We start from the raw sequence: 19340 nt of genomic DNA on the forward strand, positions 1-19340 counted from the left end.
CCGCCCCCTCCCACCTCATTATAAAGGAGCCGCGGTCGTGACAACCGCGGAGCTGTGGGATTCGCTCGCTCGCTCGTTCGCCCGCTCGCTCGCGTTCATTTATGCCCTCGAAGCGTTGCTCGCTCGTTTTCTCACGTGTGCCTCGTGCATCACGTATGTTACCATGCGATGAACTTGAATGCGTGACAACGGTGGGTGGGTGCGATGCTCGAGTGGCGAGGCTTTTGTGAGCGCCGTGTGTTTAATTTTTAAACGCGCTCGTGTTTTGATAATAACAAAAGTGTGTGCGCGTGTGGTCTGTTTATAGGGTCTCGCTAACAGCACTTTCCCCAACAGTCTGTTAGAGGCTATACGGGGGTTCTTTGTCTTTGGTGTGTTTGGTGGGGAGCGGTGGCGTAGCGGTTAGCGCGATGCCGCGATACGAACCTGGTTACCCGAGTCTGATTCCCGTTCATGGACAACTCCAGAGACGATTATCTGAACCAGTTCTGGGTCTCCCCTAGGTGGAGTCAGCCTCAAATGAGTCTCTGGTGCAGTGTGTAAACATCGCCACCGGGGAGACAAAGGCGGCCGAGAGTGGTGTTGGCCACCTAACCCCTCGTGTGCCGTGCCGGCCTTCATAGGCGCTCGCTAACAGCAATTTCCCCAATAGTATGTTAAGGCTAAATTCCATCTGCTGGTAATGTAAAAAAAAATTCTCAAGTGTGACCAGCCACAACAACAGCATTCTGGGTGAGCCATCATGCCCACGATCCAGCCAGGTCTCAAATCTTGTTTCCGAAAAAAAATTTCAGGTACTCTTCTACTGACGAACATTCGATTTACGAACTTTCAGAGATACGAACAAACCTGTCCGTATGTCGAATTGCCTCTTCGGATATAAAAGTCGTAAGTTCAAGCGCCGCACAACAGATGTTGTGCAGAACGTGACGAACCAGTTGCATCTACATCTGCAGAACGTGAGGAACCAATGGCATCTACATCTATAGAATGTGAAGAACCAGTAGCATCTACACCTGCAGAACGTTAAGAACCAGTGGTGTCTAAATCTGCAGAACGTGAAGAACCAGTAGCATCTACATCTACAGAACATGAAGAACCAGTGGCATCTACATCTACAGAACGTGAAGAACCAGTGGCATCTACATCTACAGAATGTGAATAACCAGTGGCATCCACATCTACAGAACGTGAAGCACCAGTGGCATCCACATCTACAGAACATGAAGAACCAGTGGCATCTACATCTACAGAACGTGAAGAACCAATGGCATCTACATCTACAGAACGTGAAGAACCAGTGGCATCTACATCTACAGAATGTGAAGAACCAGTGGCATCTACATCTACAGAATACGAAGAATCAGTGGCATCTACATCTACAGAATTTGAACAACCAGTGGCATCCACATCTACATAACGTGAAGAACCAGTGGCATCTACATCTACAGAACGTGAAGAACCAGTGGCATCTACATCTACAGAATGTGAAGCACTAGTGGCATCCATATCTACAGAATGTGAAGAACCAGTGGTATCTACATCTACAGAACGTGAAGAATCAGTGGTATCTACATCTACAGAATGTGAAGAACCAGTGGCATCCACATCTACATAACGTGAATAACCAGTGGCATCTACATCTACAGAACGTGAAACACCAGTGGCATCTACACCTGCAGAACGTGAAGAACCAGTGGCGTCTACATCTGCAAAACGTGAAGTACCAGTGGCATCTACATCTACAGAACGTGAAGAACCAGTGGCATCTACACCTGCAGAACGTGAATAACCAGTGGCATCTACATCTACAGAACGTGAAGAACCAGTGGCATCTACATCTACAGAACGTGAAGAACCAGTGGGATCTACATCTGCAGAACGTAAAGAACCAGTGGCCTCTACATCTACAGAACGTGAAGAACAAGTGACATCCACATCTACAGAACATGAAGAACCAGTGGCATCTACGTCAACAGGAGATCATATAACTTTTAAAGCCATCTCCCGTGTTTAGTGTACATACAACACGTTCTGAATTGATGGGAATAAAGTTTGGATGCAACGAACAAATCGACTTACGAACAGACCGCTGGAACCTAACTCTTTCCTAAGTCGAGGAGTCCCTGTATCTCAAAGTAGCAATCCGTGTACGTTCATTGGTTCTGTCGGCGGACTATCCCATGGCAACGTGATTCAGTAGCGCCCTGGTTTTGTCCGTGCGTTTGCATAGTTTGAGAATAATTTGGCCGGTGGGTTTTATTTTATTTACAAAGATTCGCCCCTCCCCATCCACACCCACCCCCCCCCACTCCAATTCCCCATGCAAGTGTTGGCACCCTGGTGATCGCACAGCCTGGCGGTGGCAGCAGTAGCAGCGTTCGCTCCTCGCCCCCCCCTACACCCCCCCCCCTACACCCCCACCCCCTACACCCCCACCCCCCTCCACGATTTACTATCTCTCCTGGCTCTCAGCGACACCACCCCAGAGTCGCCGTCATCGACGACGTCATTTTAAAGTGCGCGGCGCTTTGCAGGTGCACTCCTGCGGCCGTCTGGAACGCTCTTCACCTTCCGATATGAGTAAGCCCAATGAAACTGCGCACACTTTTAAATCATATGGATTGACCAATTCATTTATTTCAGAGCTGCTTTTGTTGTGTTTAGTTTGTTGTCCTTCCCCCCCCCCAATGGGCCGTCGATTAGCTTTGTGCAGCGCAAAATAAGTCCATACATCTGTGAAATATCGGGCGCGTTTCAAATTGCATCATTATCATTATTATTTAATGCCCTGTTATCTTAGCTGCGAGCGTGAGCCTGCCCTGCACTGCATTTCACCGCTGTCGCAACAAAACAAACAAACAAAAACACGTTCGTCAATAACCACACGGCGTGGCCTTCAAATGAAAACGAATATATAGCAGGCGACGGTTCAGGCAATGGGCCTTCCTCAGAGCGCCAATTCACCACAAGTCACGTAGGTAGAGAAATAAAAGTAAATAAAAATAATAATTCACGACGTTTCGACCGCAACACAAGCGGTCGTCCTCAGGGGGAAAAAATTAATCCAGCAGTGGAACTGCTGACTTTACCGAAAGAACCAAAGAGTATGGATTGCTGCAGTCACGAAAGCTTCAAATCAAGATTGCCATGGATCTTATAATAGTTGTGGTTCACCCCCCGCCACAGCAATCACTGCCGAGGGGTCGAGAGGGTGGACGCGCGGTGGGGGGGGGGGGGAAGGGGGGGGGGTTGACTCTTACCGGGTGACCGTCGCTGAACTCGCTGAACCACGTGCCCAGGGTCTCCCCAGGCCACGACGACATCTTCACCTGTGAAGCACATCAATCGGCATCCTTTGTTGTTGCTGTCGCTGTCATCGGCATCTCCGCTGCCATCAACACCGGCGGTGGCGGCGTCATCAAGCGCAGTGATCGTCGCGGTCGTTACAGCCGGCAACATGCCGGTGTGGAAAGCTCAGCGTGCTCTGAGAGTCGTCATCGTAATCACGACCCCGATTGTCGCTGTCGTCAGCGAAAACCTTGGCAGGGACCCTCCTGAAGGAAGTCATGAGACTCCGCGAGGCCCTCCCGGGGTAACACGCGGCATCGTCACCAAAAATAATAATATAACAATGACGTTTATACATGCCCTGTCAACCCATCCCGGTTTACCCCGTATTCTTGTACAGGGACATTGCGTTTTCAGGTCCATACGGCGTACAGACGTTTCAATACGGTCAAAAACAAATGTTGTTGTCTATTTGTTTGTGTTTCTCCCTTGTGATGGGACTTTGTAGGATGAACGCTGAGATTGATAAGGGGCACGGGGGGGGGGGGGTGACCAATAGGTTCTGAATTGGTCTGTAATAGGTAGGGAATGGCTAAGGGGTTGACAGGTTTGGCAGACGAGTCAAGTCTCAGGGCTGCTAGAAAGCCCTGACCCAGACAGAGGCCTTCAGATGTTGCTTGAAAGTCGGAGTGCATTTGATGTTGCGGACGTGCAAAGGGTTCCACACCGAGGGGGTGACGGCAGAGAACCGACGTGAGGCTGTAACAGTGTATAGTAGTGTAGTGTATAGTGTAGTGTATAGTGTAGTGTATAGTGTAGTGTATAGTAGTGTATAGTGTAGTGTATAGTGACGTGAGGCTGTAACAGTTCGAGAGCTTGGTGTCCAAAGCATCATCATCGTTACCATCGTCGTCTCCGCCATCATCACCGCCATCGTCACTGCCATCGTCACCATCATCGTCACCATCATCGTCACCGCCGTCATCACCAGCGTCGTCACCACTATCGTCACCGCCATTGTCACCATCGTCGTCACCGCCATCGTCCCCATCGTCGTAACAATGACAGCGGCAGCACGTAAACAGAACCGTCGCGACGTCGCGATCCATCGGCAGGGGTTTGAGGGTGAGACGGTGAGGGGGGTGGGGGGGGTGGCGAGGGGGGGGTGGGGGCGACTCCTCACCGAGGCTGTGCGCTCATCCGGCACGACGCAGGTCTCTCCGCCGCTGGTGAAGTTGCAGAAAACCTTGAAGGAGTCTCCGGAGCAGCCCTGGTTAGGGTCGATGTAGTAGTCTCCTGCGCGTGGGGGGGGGGGGGGGGGCGACAAGGGGGGGGGGTGTGCGTGGAGCTTTTGCCTTCGGTACGGGGGGGATCGAGCATTGCCCTCCCTCGACCTCGCACGCGCGAGGGGGGGGGGGCTTCTCTCGAGCGCATACCAGTTTACTCCCCTCGGCTGAGAACAAACTGGAGCCATGCGTGTCACCCCCATGTGTTATGGACTGAGCGGTGTTGCGAGGTCAAGGATCAAGCTATCGCGGGTGACACCACCGTATAAACATTGAAACGTTATTACATTACGAATGTCAAAATGAGGGTTTTTTTGGGTTAGATCGCGTCAATATATAAATGTGTCGTTAAACCCGCCACCCCCGCCCGACACAGCCAATTAGTAAGGTTTGTCACGTAAACAGAACGTGCCGATTGGAATCTGTACTCAGATTGTAAATGTTGTGCCTTTGCTCTCCAACACACAACCGGTGGGTGCTGTACTAGTAACGGATTGGCCACGTTCCGTTTACGTGACAAACCCCTTACTGATTGGCTGTGTCGGGCGGTGGCGGGTTTAACGACACATTTTTATTTACGCGATCTATACCAAAAACACCTGCATTATGGATATTGGTCATGAAAGCCTACGTGTTAAATTATAAAAATTTCCGCATGCCTCTGATGGTGTCGGCGCCGCAACCGCCGGCGATAGCATTATTATTTTCATTTCATCTTGCCGACGGCGACATCGACGTCCGCTGTACGTTGCTCAATTCCCTTGCCAAATCCGGCGAACGCACCGTTGGGGAAGTCCGGGTGGCAGAGCTGCAGGTCCTTGCAGGTGCGCGCCGGGTTGCTCTGCGTGCCCAGCGGGTGCTTGATCTGCTCGATCTCGATCTTGAGCGAGTTGAGCGACGCGAAGATCTCCTCCATGCCGTCCTCATAGTCCAGGTAGGCGTCCGGATCCGGATCGGCAACCCGGTTGGCGCCGGTGCCGGCGGCGGCGGCGGCGGCGGCGTCGCGGCCTCGGCCGGCCGGCGCCTCGCCGTAATCGGAGAAGGGAAGCCGCTCACCGTCCATGGGCAGGCTGGCGTCCACCGATCGGCGCGACCGGAGCTCGCCCATGAGCGGGAACGGGTTGATGACGTCGCCGGGAGGTCCCTGGGAGAAGGACGGCCGGGGGGTGGTGGTGGTGGTGGTGGTGGAGTGTATTTGACATTTTTTTTTTATGACAGGGTGTTTCAAACAGATGGACCCAATTTCAAAGCAGTATATTTCACGATGGCAACACGTTACAATTACACGAAAAGTCACAAACGGTTTAATGAGTTATCAAGTTTAACTATCCATTTTATAAATGCTCTATGTGCCCTCCACCTGCTGTACGGACAACATCGAGACGATAGTTGAATTCATCCCAAACGCCCCTCTTCTCACGTTTTCCTCTGAGGTGTGTGGTCGCCCTGTGCTTGTCCCCTTACATCAACAGCCTGTTTCCTCAAATTGTTGCTACCAACGACAAATGCTCTTTGACATTGGCGGATCAATGCCAAAACGCCGTTAAAACGCGCGCTGCACCATAATTACGGATTCAGTCTTGCCAAACTGCAAAACGCAAAACGCCTTGTGTGTTGCGGGGTCACCGTCTTGCGAATGACTGAGGCTAGGGGCTGTTTGTGCGCTGGGAGAGGCATCTAGCGGTAATCATTTGAAACTCGATGCCCCGCCCTCTCTATGCCCCGCCCCTTCAGTGCCCCGCCCTCTCTATGCCCCGCCCCTTCAGTGCCCCGCCCTCTCTATGCCCCGCCCTCTCTATGCCCCGCCCTCTCTATGCCCCGCCCTCTCTATGCCCCGCCCTCTCTATGCCCCGCCCCTTCAGTGCCCCGCCCTCTCTATGCCCCGCCCCTTCAGTGCCCCGCCCTCTCTATGCCCCGCCTTCTCTATGCCCCGCCCGCTCAAGTTGTAAGAGTTCCATTCATGGGCGGTTCGTGGTTGCAGAGATTTAACGATTTCAAATCGGGTCCAGCATTTTCAAACACCCTGCATATTTAATCTCATTATATACTTTTTTATTATCACGGATGCTAAGGAACGGGCTCACAGGGGCCCGACAGGCTCCAAGGCCCAAAGTCTAACACAGAAGCCACCCGCCCCAAGGCCCTGAAGATTCGACGCTCTTAAAAAAGCTCGCACGGTCGCAATGTGTCGGCACGGAATTGGCGCAACTCACGGGAGGGCCGGGAGCTCCTGGGGGGCCCAGTTCACCTTTGGGACCGGATGCCCCCTAGAATGAACACACGCACGCACACACACAATTAATATTACACGCCACACAAGCTAGAAGATTAGAACACCGGCAAACCGTATAAAAATGTCGGGGCGTCCGACTTGCTGGGTGGACGATGGGGGTTACGGGCAGATGTGCGAGTAGGTCGGTTAAGTGTACACACCCCGTCATAAAATAAAGAGTTGGTATCTGTGGGACCTTTTTTTTTCTTTGCTAAACATGCCCTGAGCATGTTTGCCATGTTTGCATGCAAACAAACATGCTCCGAGCATGCATTTCAAAGACAATGAATATACTACAAGAGAATGATCTTGGTTTGCATGTTAACCACAGAATGTGTGGTTAATGCAGACATGATACGTTGCAAGAGGCTTCTGTTTGGTATTTTAACATCTTGTATTGCCAGAAAGGGTAAAACCTCTTCTTATATTTTGATGCTGGCAAGGGAGGGCTGCTCACCCCGAGCTCGCAATGCCCTGACAGTGGCATTGTCTTTGTGCTGTTCGCCTTGTGGCGTCCTCTGGTCTAACACCGTTTGAGACTAGGCTGTAAAGAAAGCTGTCTCTGGTGTGGACCAATCAGATTCAAAGACAATGCATCATCATACACTACCAGAGCGTTTTTTTGTTTTGTTTGCATGTTAACTAGAAGTACCATGTGTGGTTAATGCAGTACGTGATTGCGAAAAGGTTTCTGTTCGGTGTCATAACATTTAACACCGCCTGTTGAATTGCCAGACAGGGTAAAACCTATTCTTCCAATGGCCCCAGCTCGCTCTCGCCAATGACGCTCTTATCCTGGGCGCCTCCTGAGAGCAGCCGACCTGGTGCCGGCTAAAAAAAACGAGCCAAACGCCAGACCTCCCGACCGCAGAGAGGCGATGCGCCACGCTCGGTAGATAAAACGCGGAGGCAAAAGAGAAAAAAAACCCATGCATCAACGCGTGGCTTCTGCAACGCGTCAGTCCCTGGAAGCAATTAATTAGTGGAACGTGAGCCCAACAGGAAGCTGTCAGGGCAAATGGAACTAATTTGCATGTTCGCAAATCATTTTAAATTTCTTCCTCTTTTGATTCGAGTCTCCCGAGATTTTTCAGGAGCTTCGAATTCCGCCAGCGGCAGCGCGACTTCCCACGAGAGTCACATTCGCAATCGCGAGCGTCCCCGACCGCGACGTCACGAGTTACCGTAATCGCTCCCCCACCCCCCTCCCACTCCGCCCCACCGAACGGACGCACGGGCAGATGGACGAACGTACGGACACACCCGGCCAGATGGGGAAAAGCGGACAGACATGGGCAGATGGCATCCATGGATAGACAGATAGACCGACGAAGCCAATGCCGTAAAATTCCAGCTTTTTTCCCCAACCGAAGTTGCCTGCCGAAGCGTTCAAAAAAGCAAAAACCGTGGCAGCCAACTTGTTGACAAGAATATTGATATTCCTGGGCTCCACCACGTTGAAATGTTAAAAGCTCCATTAGCCAACGGCGGGCCTCGCGGTCACATCGTGTCTGTTCAACGAGTACTCCTGTCAAGACTCCGGCCCGCGGTAGGAGCCGACGTCAGCCGTAAAGCCGGTCTCGGCGGAAAGAGCCCACCGGCTTCCTCCGTCCGGAAAAAAAAAACATTAAAGCCCATTAAAACGACAAGCAGGCCCCACTTAACTGAAGTCATCACGCACACCCCTACCCTACCCCTCCCACCACCACCGCCCGGAAAAAAAAATAAACCCGCGATGGAACACGTCGTCGCTGACGTCTCGATCAACGACACGGGACTCCGTGCACGCGCTCGCGAACGTCCAAAATATTTTTTTTTTTATCAATCGGCGTTGTCCGCATGGGCGACCGCTTTGTGTGTCCCCTAACGCCATAGGACTTAACGAGAGAGCGTGGGGGGGGGGGGCAGTGTCGGATTATCGTAGTAGCAAAAGTAGCTACCTATGTAGCTATGGGCCCCGCACTTTAAAGGGCCCCACGCTTAACACTTTCAAGCTATCATCAAGTCCGGTTCAGTGATTCTGCACTTGCTGTATTACTATAGTACTATACCGCCTTCAACTTTTATGAACGACTGGGTGTTTAAGGTTAGCGATTTGTCGTATTATCTGGCTGCATAGCAAATGAAAACGATACAATTACTTTACTGTGCAAGTAAAAAAATGTGTGTTTTAATATTTACGTGTTTTTTTTATATTTAGGGCCCCTTCATAACATCATTCTACAGGCCCCGCACTAACTTCATCCGGCACTGGGTGGGGGAGAGAGATGAGAGAGAGGAGAGAGAGCAGAAGGGGAGAGGAGGGAGAGAGGGGAGAGAGGGCGGCATGTGGCAGCGACCACCTTAAAACTGGAGCTCGCAGAACTAGATTCAAGCCGAGCCTCAACTGTGGCGTCGACATTTTGGATGGGGCTCATACTTAATTTGGAGCTTGACTGCAGGAATTACTCTTTGGTTCTTTCGGTAAAGTCGTGGTTTCTCTGTGTGCCTATGTACGTTTCTCTCTCTCTATGTATCTCTGTGATATCTGTCTCTACTTATATGTCTGTCTATATGTCTCTGGTTCTGTGTTTGATCTCTCTCTCAAATTTAGCATTCTCAGGAAGAACGTAATCAACCAGGTAGGGTGTTGACCGTTATGTTATCCGACTCTCTGTTGTATTACATTACATTTCTAAGTATACTAAATTTGTGTTTCTATTTCATTTATACCTGATGACGATTGCTCGTGTTGCAATCGAAACGTCGTATGCTAGTATTTAATTTATTATTTTCTCTTTATACGTGACTTCACCGAAAGAACCAAAGAGTAATTTTGGATGGGTTAAAGTAGCTGACCTCCATTATTCTGACACCCCCACCCCCCTCTCTATCTGCTGCTGCTGCAGCCATCACAAGCCTGTTCGCGTCGTCGGTAAAAGCCCCACGCGAGAACGCAGATTTCCGGGGAAAACTGTTCATTCAATGGATTGGTCACCAGATTTCGATTGCACGCAATTCAAATTGTTTATCGGCCACATACATCTAATGTCCCTTCTTTTTATATGAAGCCCCCCCCCCTCCCGTCGGAATCCAGCCCTCCCGTGTGACTTGCCTGCTACAGAATCGTAATCTTTATTTAGACTGCGGGAGGAATCCGATGAGCTCTGAAGCTCATTTTCACAGTAGGGGCACGGGGTCGGCGAGTTATGGCCGGGTCACCGCTGAGAAAGAGCTGCTTAGCTCAATGGGCCTTACCCAGAGCCCATGGGTTTCTATGTCAGTCTATGAAGTCTCTACGCGAGTCTATGGGTCACTATGTGAGTCTATGGGTCTCTATGTGAGTCTATGGGTCTGTGTTGTGAGTCAATGGGGTTTCTATGTGAGGCTCTGTTGTGAGTCTATGGGGGTCTCCATGTGAGTCTATGGGGGTCTCCATGTGAGTCTATGGGGTCTCTGTTGTAAGTCTATGGGGTCTATGTGAGTCTATGGGTCTCTGTGAGTCTATGGGTCTCTATGTGAGTCTATGGGGTATCTGCTGTAAGTCTATGGGGTCTATGTGAGTCTATGGATCTCTGTTGTGAGTTTATGGGTCTCTATGTGAGTCTATGGGTCTCTGTTGTGAGTCTATGGGTCTCTGTTGTAAGTCTATGGGTCTCTATGTGAGTCTATGGGTCTCTGTTGTGAGTCTATGGGTCTCTGTTGTGAGTCTATGGGTCTCTATGTGAGTCTATGGGTCTCTATGTGAGTGTATGGGGTCTCTGTTGTGAGTCTATGGGTCTCTATGTGAGTCTATGGGTCTCTGTTGCAAGTCTATGGGGTCTCTGTGAGTGTATGGGGTCTCCATGCGAGTCTATGGGTCTCTATGTGAGTCTATGGGGTATCTGTTGTAAGTCTATGGGGTCTATGTGAGTCTATGGATCTCTGTTGTGAGTTTATGGGTTTCTATGTGAGTCTATGGGTCTCTGTTGTGAGTCTATGGGTCTCTGTTGTAAGTCTATGGGTCTCTATGTGAGTCTATGGGTCTCTGTTGTGAGTCTATGGGTCTCTGTTGTGAGCCAATGGGGTCTCTATGTGAGTCTATGGGTCTCTATGTGAGTGTATGGGGTCTCTGTTGCAAGTCTATGGGGTCTCTATGTGAGTCTATGGGGTCTCCATACGAGTCTATGGGTCTCTATGCGAGTCTATGGGTCTCTATGTGAGTCTTTTAAGTCTCTACGCGAGTCTATGGGTCTCTGTTTTGAGTCTATGGGGTCTCTATGTGAGTCTATGGGTCTCTGTTGTGAGTCTATAGGGTCTCTATGTGAGCATATGGGTCTCTATGTGAGTCTATGGGTCTCTATGTGAGTCTATGGGGTCTCTGTTGTGAGTATATGGGTCTCTGTTGTGAGTCTATGGGTCTCCATGTGAGTCTATGGGTCTCTGTTGTGAGTCTATGGGTCTCCATGTGAGTCTATGGATCTCTGTTGTGAGTCTATGGGTCTCTGTTGTGAGTCTATGGGTCTCTGTTGTGAGTCTATGGGTCTCTGTTGCGAGTCTATGGGTCTCTGTTGTGAGTCTATGGGTCTCCATGTGAGTCTATGGGTCTCTGTTGCGAGTCTACGGTGACCGCGCTGAAACCATCAACTCGCTGCACCAAAGAATCCCGACCGATCTCGGCAATGCCGGCTGGGCAACGGAATTGGAAGGGAGGAGGGGGGGGGGTCAGTCGGGTAGAGGGGGGGGGTCAGGAGGGGAGGAGGGGGGGGTCAGGAGGGGGGGGGGGGCCTTTTGTGTGGTCGTCGCCACGACGACCACACTCGTACCGTTGAACCCTTTGCACCCTTTGGTCCTGGCGGGCCCTGCAAACACACGGACACGCGCACACAAAGACAGAGGTGAAAACACACACGTTGCCCCACCGTGTAGCCTCGACAACAGACCGTCCACGGGCAAGCGCCGTCAAGCGAGCGGCCCCGTGACGGTGCACCGCAACTTCGGCCAGCCTCTGCCTCCCAACGGGGCTTGCTCGTTTGAGGCCGAGTCAACCTAGGGGGCAGAGGAGCGACCGGTGCAGACGAGCGGCAGCGTCGGACGCGAATCGCTGAGGCCAACCGCACCCCCATGCCCCCCCCCCCCCCCCCAAGATGATGGACGCGCGAGCTCGCGCGGGCAAGCGCGCGGCAAACATCGCCATCAATAAAACAGCTCTATTAAACATTTACGCGCACGCAGACGGCTGGAGTGGTGGAGACGGTGGCGGCGGCGGCGGTGGGGGGGGGGAGATGGCGACGGAGCGAGTGAGCGCGCGGCGCGGGGGAAAGCGATGAACAATAAAGCGAAGACCGCGAGCGGACAACTCGCGGAGTCGACGCTCGCCAATTTGATTGGCGAATTTGGCTGGCGATGGTTTCCCGCGGGGTCGTCGGGAGGTCAGCGTAGAGCCCGCGCTTTGGCGGATTAACTTTATTTGCCGTGGTCAAGTTATGTTGAACAAAAATTACATATTCGTCTGTGTCACACGCCAACTCGAGCGGGTGCCGGGAAGATTTTGGCTCCGCGCGAAATCGGCGGGGCTGCCGCTGCCGCCACGCGTTTTCTCGCTTTTGTTTTGACGTAAACGCCTGCAAGCCCCGTCCCATCGTCTGCGGCGGCGCGCGCACACTCCAGGAACGCCCGCCGCGGTCATGATTTTTATGGGGAGAGACAAAAAAATAAAAATACACGCATCGTATCTTAATGCCGTCACACGGCCTCTCCGGCGATGTCGTTTCCGCCGCCGCCGCTGGTTCTTTTAAATTATTATTCTAAATCATCATTATTATTATTACGTGGACATCTGCAACCCCTTTTCGTCTGTGGCGGCGCTCCAGGGACAGCGCACACGGTCACGATTTGGGGAGGAGAAACACAAAAAAAACGGCGACCTGAACGACACGCACGGCGAGGAGCGCGGAGGAGCGCGAAGGGACACACGCTCGGAATCGCAATGAGAGGCTGGAGAGGGCGAGAGAGGGAGAGAGAGAGGGAGAGAGAGAAGGAGAGAAAGAGAAAGAGGGGAACACGTGGATTAGAGGGGGGTTTGGTAACGAGGTTCACACAGGAAAAAAGTAAGATGGGGCTTGGGAAGGACTTGGGGGGGGGGGGTGGGTCAGTGGGGGGCTTGGGAAGGACTTGGGGGTGGGGGTGGGTCAGTGGGGGGCTTGGGAAAGACTCAGAGTCAGTTGGGGGGGGGGCTTGGGAAAGACCACGTCGCTCGTTCTAGGAGCGACAATGGTCGATGTGTGGAAACGGCAGCCAAGGATCGGAAAGTCATCCGGGAGGGCGTCCACCGACGTGGAGATGGAGCGATGTGACGACCTCGCACGCACGGTGCCGGGCGGAATGGTAAACCACAGATCACCGGCACAGGTGCCGCGGAGGCTTTTACTTCCCGCGGGTGTCAAGGAGGGGCCCGCTACACCCCCCGCGCTCGCGAGGAGCAGGCAGTGGAGCAGGTAGGCAGCACGTGTTTTTTTGTGTTTGTGCGCGTGGCTTTTACTCCCTCCAGCACACACACACGCGCAGACACACACGTGGATAACCACTCTGCAGATTTGGGCCCACCACACCTTTCAATATACACAGAGGACCACAAAGCTTGGGGGGAAATTGCCGTGGCTCTCCTGCTGCTGCTGCCTTCCCAAGCCTGCGAGTTGCCCCCCCCCCCCCTTCTCGCTCTCTCTCCGTAAGCGATCGAGTCAGCGTCCAGCGTCGCAGCGTGCCGTCGTTGCCCATCGTGGGAATACAAATTTATTATTACACTGTGTAACAAAACAAATGTTTTATTTTTTTGCCCCTGGGTAGGAAGTGTTATTTTGTAATTGCTTATGCCTCAAAAGTACAGAAAATGACAGTGATATTTACCTATTTTCAATGAGAAAACGTGGTGTCAATTTGTGTTATTTCTTCGCGTAAAGTCCTGGTCACAAAAGCAAAATTTGTGGGGAATAATCGCCATTTTCTGTACTTTTGAGGCGTAAGCAATTAGAAATTAACACTTCCTACCCAGGGCAAAAGGTCGTGTTACATCGTGAATTATCAATTCATCCTTACGATGAGCCACGTGTGTGCATCGCAGGCGACAACTACGCCCCCCCCCTCACCCCCCACAAGGCCGGACGCGGGGCTCAGCTCTGGCCTTGGGGGAGATGCAGAGAGAAGGGGAGGGGGAGAGAGGGGGGAGAGAGGGGGAGAGAGGGGAGGGGAGTGAGTGGAAGAGAGTGGGGGGAGAGTAGAAAAGAGTGGGGGGGGGGGGAGAGTGAGGGGGGAAAGAGTGGGAGAGAGTGAGAGAGAGTGGGGGAGAGAGTGGGAGAGAGTGGGAGAGAGGGGGGGGGGTGGGAGAGAGTGGGAGAGAGGGGGGGGGGTGGGAGAGAGTGGGAGAGAGGGGGGGTGGGAGAGAGTGGGAGAGAGGGGGGAGAGAGTGGGAGAGAGTGGGGGAGAGTGGGAGAGAGAGGGGGGGAGTGGGAGAGAGTGGGAGAGAGTGGGGGAGAGTGGGAGAGAGAGGGGGAGAGTGGGAGAGAGTGGGAGAGAGTGGTGGGAGAGTACAAACGAGTGGGGGGGAGAGTGAGAGAGAGGGGGGAGAGAGTGGGAGAGAGTGGGAGAGAGGGGGGAGAGAGTGGGGGTGAGTGGGATAGAGTGGGAGAGAGTGGGGGAGAGAGTGGGGGGAGAGTGGGAGAGAGTGGGAGAGAGGGGGGGGGGGTGGGAGAGAGTGGGAGAGAGGGGGGGGGGAGAGAGTGGGGGTGAGTGGGAGAGAGTGGGAAAGAGTGGGAGAGAGGGGAGGGGTGGGAGAGAGTGGGAGAGAGTGGGAGAGAGGGGGGGAGAGAGCGGGGGAGAGAGTGGGGGGAGAGGGGGGGGTGGGAGAGAGTGGGAGAGAGTGGGGGTGAGTGGGAGAGAGTGAAAGAGAGTGGGAGAGAGGGGGGGGGGTGGGAGAGAGTGGGAGAGAGGGGGGAGAGAGTGGGGGTGAGTGGCAGAGAGTGGGAGAGAGGGGGGGGGGGGTGGGAGAGAGTGGGAGAGAGTGGGAGAGAGGGGGGAGAGAGTTGGAGAGAGGAGGGGGAGTGGGAGAGAGTGGGAGAGAGGGGGGGGGAGTGGGAGAGAGTGGGAGAGAGGGGGGGAGAGAGTGGGGGTGAGTGGGAGAGAGTGGGAGAGAGGGGGGGGGGTGGGAGAGAGTGGGAGAGAGGGGAGAGAGAGGGGGGTAGAGTGGGGGGAGAGGGGGGGGGGGAGTGGGGGGGAGAGACGTGACAAGAGCTGACTCCGCCGTGCAGGGAAAACGTTGTGGCCATGAAAAATGAATGAGACGGGGGTGGGGGGGGAGGGAGGGATGCAGGGTGGGGGCGCATCCAATTAAACTCCCCGCAAGATCCGTCTGAACACAGGGGGGGGGGGGGGAGGGGGTGACATGGGAGGGGGGTGGAGGGTAAAATGAATATTCAGTGTAGCGGGGCAGGTGAATGTATAATTCACGTCCCTGCGATGCGCAGATCGTGAGTTCTGCTGTGTGAAGCTTTTCAAGTGAGCCGGGACTTTTTATATCTTGCGGAGGGCGAGGCAAAGGCGCAGCTCTGCAAACGCTGGCTCGCACCACCACTGGAGGTAGAGCCTGGAGGGTGATTGGCCCACTCGTCCACATTGACCCAAACGTGCAAGAGAAGAGGTGCGAGTGTGGGCGTGGGTGGGTTTACCCACACTGTACCCCACCGCACCAGCCAGGGGGGGGGGGGTCGCGCGCTCACAGGGGGACACTCAGGGGGTCAAGACGGAGACACGGGAATTCAGGAGCCGTGGTGCAGGGGGACACACAGGGGGGTGCTCCCGCGCTCGATGCGACTCAACATGGGGGAACGGGGAGTTAAAAGGAGCAGAGGAGGGGATTATTTTTTTATTTACGTTGTTTTTAATTTTTAAAATTACGTTGTGACTTTCTTTTAATTAACGCCGTTGTTACTTTTCAATGAACAATGTTGTTACTTTTTTATTCACCTTGTTGTTACTTTTTAATTTACGTAGTTTGGTACTTGTTAATTTATGTTGTTGCTACTTTTTAATTTACGTTGTTGTAACTTTTTTAAATTAACGTCGTCAGTTTTTTTCTACTTAAGTTGTCATTATTTTTTAGGTCGTAACTTTTTTTTCGTTCGTAAATATGTCAGCTATGTCAGCGGGAGGCATTCGCGTTTGACCTCCGTGGCCTTGCGACGTCAATTATTCACCGCAAACAGGCGCCCGCAACACAGGCTTATTTTCGTGTCGGATCCCCTAAAAATATCAAATGCCGCGTCGTTAAACCCGCCGCCACCAATCGACGCGGCCAATAATCAAGGTTCGCGTCACGTAAAAAGTCCGTGGCCAATTCGTGACGAGCGCGGCACACACAGCGGTTGCGCGTTGAGGAGGAAATCGGCGACACATGCGAGATGCGCGCCGTGTAAAGGTAGCCGGCGTTTTTTTTTCCCTCTTTCCGTTCCGCAAGACGTTGAAAAGTCGCGGGGAGAGAAAACGAGTCACGCTTGAGGCAACGGAGAAACAACGCTCGCAACCCCCCCCCCCCCCCGCTCCTCGCGAACGACATCGGTGACGAGCGATCGGAGGCTGGGCTCTCTCCGATTGCCCGGGTCATCTCGCCGTTCTCTACTCTTTGGCTCTTTCGGTAATGTCACGTGGGTAGAAATCAAATCAAATGAAACAAATCACGACGTTTCGGCCGCAACATGAGCGATCTTCATCAGGTGGAGCAACCACGGCAAGAAAATGCTGAAGTAGGCGAGAGAGTTGCCGTGGCAAGAGGTTATATCGGTAAGAAAGGGGGGAGGCAATGGGGGAGAGAGTATGGAGAGAGGGGGGTAGAGAGAGGGGGTAGGGAGAGAGGGGCTAGAGAGAGGGGGTAGAGAGAGATGGGGTAGAGAGTGGGGGGAAGAGAGAGGGGGTAGAGAGAGAGGGGGTAGAGAGAGGGGGTAGGGAGAGAGGGGCTAGAGAGAGGGGTTAGAGAGAGATGGGGTAGAGAGAGAGTGGGGGGAAGAGAGAGGGGGTAGAGAGATGGGGTAGAGAGAGGGGGTAGAGAGAGGGGGGTAGAGAGATGGGGTAGAGAGAGAGGGGGGTAGAGAGAGGGGGTAGGGAGAGAGGAGGGTAGAGACAGGGGGTAGGGAGAGAGGGGGGTAGAAAGAGGGGGTAGAGAGAGAGAGGGGGGTAGAGAGAGGAGGTAGCGAGAGAGGGAAGGGGTAAGGAGAGCAGAGCGTGACATCTTTTGTGAAATCTTTCATTTAAAAAGGGGGGGGGGGGGGTTACATGAAGCGAAATGATGAACGAAGCAAAGTGCCGACTACACGGAGCATCTTCTTGTTTCCTCTGATCGTAAAAAAAGAGAGAGGGGGGGTGGGGTAGGGGAATGGGGGGGGGGGGGCTGCGTGAGCGCTAGGGAAAGAGGACGTGAGGCTGCGGGGGGGGGGGGGGGTAAGTGGGCGGCGCTGGAAGTGGGAAGCTGAGTGTGGGACACGGGGGGGGGAAATAAAAATGTACTAGTAATAATCAAGATTGATCTATACGTTGTCCCCCCCCCCCCCTGCGCCATCCACTGACCGCACCTCCGATTCAGCACGGCGGGCCACGTACGGTGCGAAGAAAGTTCAACGCTCGTGCGCCCGCCACTCGGCCGACCGTCCGTCACCCGTCGCTCGGGTACTCGCCCCCCCCCCCCCCCCCCCCTGAGCGGGCGACGCGGGGAGGCGGTGACGCCTGGGGACCAGCGTGGGTGAGGTAGCTGACCGCCGAGGGGGGCGATTAGCAGGCGAGGTGGACGACGAGAAGGCAGCGAGGGTCAGGAGAGTTTGCTGCGATGTCAACTGGCGAATGGTCACGTGAGTGGTGCGACCGGTGCAGCCGTTCTATCAGCAAGTTGATAACTGGTCAGCGGTGTCGTGAGGTGTGGAGGGTGAGCATCAGCCGAGGACCAGGGTGAGTTTGTCCCGCGATGCGAGGCGGTCACGTCGCCCCGTCTGTAGGACGGGCTGCCCTCCTGTGACGGCAGAAGTGTCTGTGTGCCGCCATGAGCACGCACGCCGTGGCACGAGTTACCGTGACCCCCTGCCACCGTTCCCACTGATCCCTCCTTACCCCCCTCCCCGTGACAGACGCACGGACGACAACGCTTTCAACCTTAGCCTGGAAGGCGTGAAAGCCTGAACAAAAGAAATTCTAATCAAATCGGTTTCAATTCACGGAGCCTAGGAATCAGGGAACATGTGCCGATGCACGTTTAGCAAAAATCAGGGGGCGCTAAGCAATCTGCCGATGGGGCTGATTTGCGCTGCCAAATTGCAACTCGCAAGCTCGCCGGATTGGCGACGGCATGAGCCGGGGTCGCACCGGGCCACGGCTCTGCGCCAGCTCCTACCTCGGCAAAGCCAGGGCACACCAAGGGGAGGGCAGTTTCACGCACCATCCGCGCGTGATCCGCCAACCCTCACTGCCGGCGGCCGAGCGCAACGGCGGCAGGCCTGGCCACTGCCGTCACCGCCTGGCCCGGCCGAGAATAATTCCCGACGCGGAGTTCCACTCTATTCTGCGCGGGATTGAGCGCCGCGTGTAATATCAGCTCGAGGTCCTTGGAAACGTTCAACAAAAAAACCTAAAAACGGCTCGTCATTTTAACAACCGCCATGAAGATGTGAGTCTGATTGCGACGAGCCTATTAACCGAAGGATTCTTTGAAGTGACGGTGACAACAAAGTTAGGCAGCGCTCCCAAGCGGGCTGGCATCACCTCCACCCCGCGCCAGCCCCCAAACCACACCGCTACTTGAAAGCAGCGGTTGTTTTTTTTTGCTTGCCCGGTAATTATAATTTCAAAATGCTTGGGCCTCGTGAGTCTCTTGATCCGAGACTATTTCGGCATTCGCGGGCCACGTCGGCCGTCTGGCACGCGCGGGGCGGAGGCGACGGGGGCGTGCGAGCCGGGAAACCTCCAGCCAGCAGTGGATAGAATACGGCTGACGGCAATGGCGATGGCGGCGGTGGCAACTTGCGATGGGATCTTACCGGAAGTCCTGGAGGTCCACCCGGGCCTACTGGTCCTGATGGTCCAGAAAATCCCTGAAATCGGAGGGGATGAGAACAAGAGGGAGGAGGAGAGGAGGGGGAGGGAGGGGAGGGAGGAAGAGGAGGTTAGGATGAGGAAGAGCAGCAGGGAGCGAGGATTAAGGAGGTCGGTCGGGACGATGAGCAAGTGAACAAGGAGGTGTGGATTCGGAGCAGGTGGAGGAGTGAAGAGAGACCAGGAAGAGGGGAGTGAGGAGTGAGTAGGGTGAGGTGCAAGGAGGAGGGGTGGGAGCAGGTGGAGGTTAGGGTTATGGATGGGAGGAGGAAGAGAAGGGCGAAGAGGGAGGAGGAGGGAGTATAATGAGGAGGATGAGGAGGATGAGGAGGGAGGAGGGGGAGGAGGAGGAGGAGGAGGGAGGAAGGAGGAGGCAGGAGGAGGGGAGGAGATGATGGAGGAGGTTGGAG

At 54.0% G+C, this 19340-nt stretch overlaps 1 protein-coding gene across 1 annotated transcript in view; it reads right to left on the minus strand.

The window, feature by feature from the left end:
* Positions 1-19340, minus strand: part of LOC144951292 (uncharacterized) — a 273910-nt gene that overhangs the window by 20171 nt on the left and 234399 nt on the right. The window contains 6 exon segments of the mRNA XM_078881487.1: positions 3264-3332; positions 4475-4587; positions 5361-5721; positions 6791-6844; positions 11634-11669; positions 18876-18929. Of these exon segments, the coding sequence (XP_078737613.1) occupies positions 3264-3332; positions 4475-4587; positions 5361-5721; positions 6791-6844; positions 11634-11669; positions 18876-18929 (687 nt within the window).

The sequence above is a fragment of the Lampetra fluviatilis genome, chromosome 61, assembly GCF_964198595.1.
Source record: "Lampetra fluviatilis chromosome 61, kcLamFluv1.1, whole genome shotgun sequence".
In the NCBI taxonomy this organism is placed as follows: domain Eukaryota; kingdom Metazoa; phylum Chordata; class Hyperoartia; order Petromyzontiformes; family Petromyzontidae; genus Lampetra; species Lampetra fluviatilis.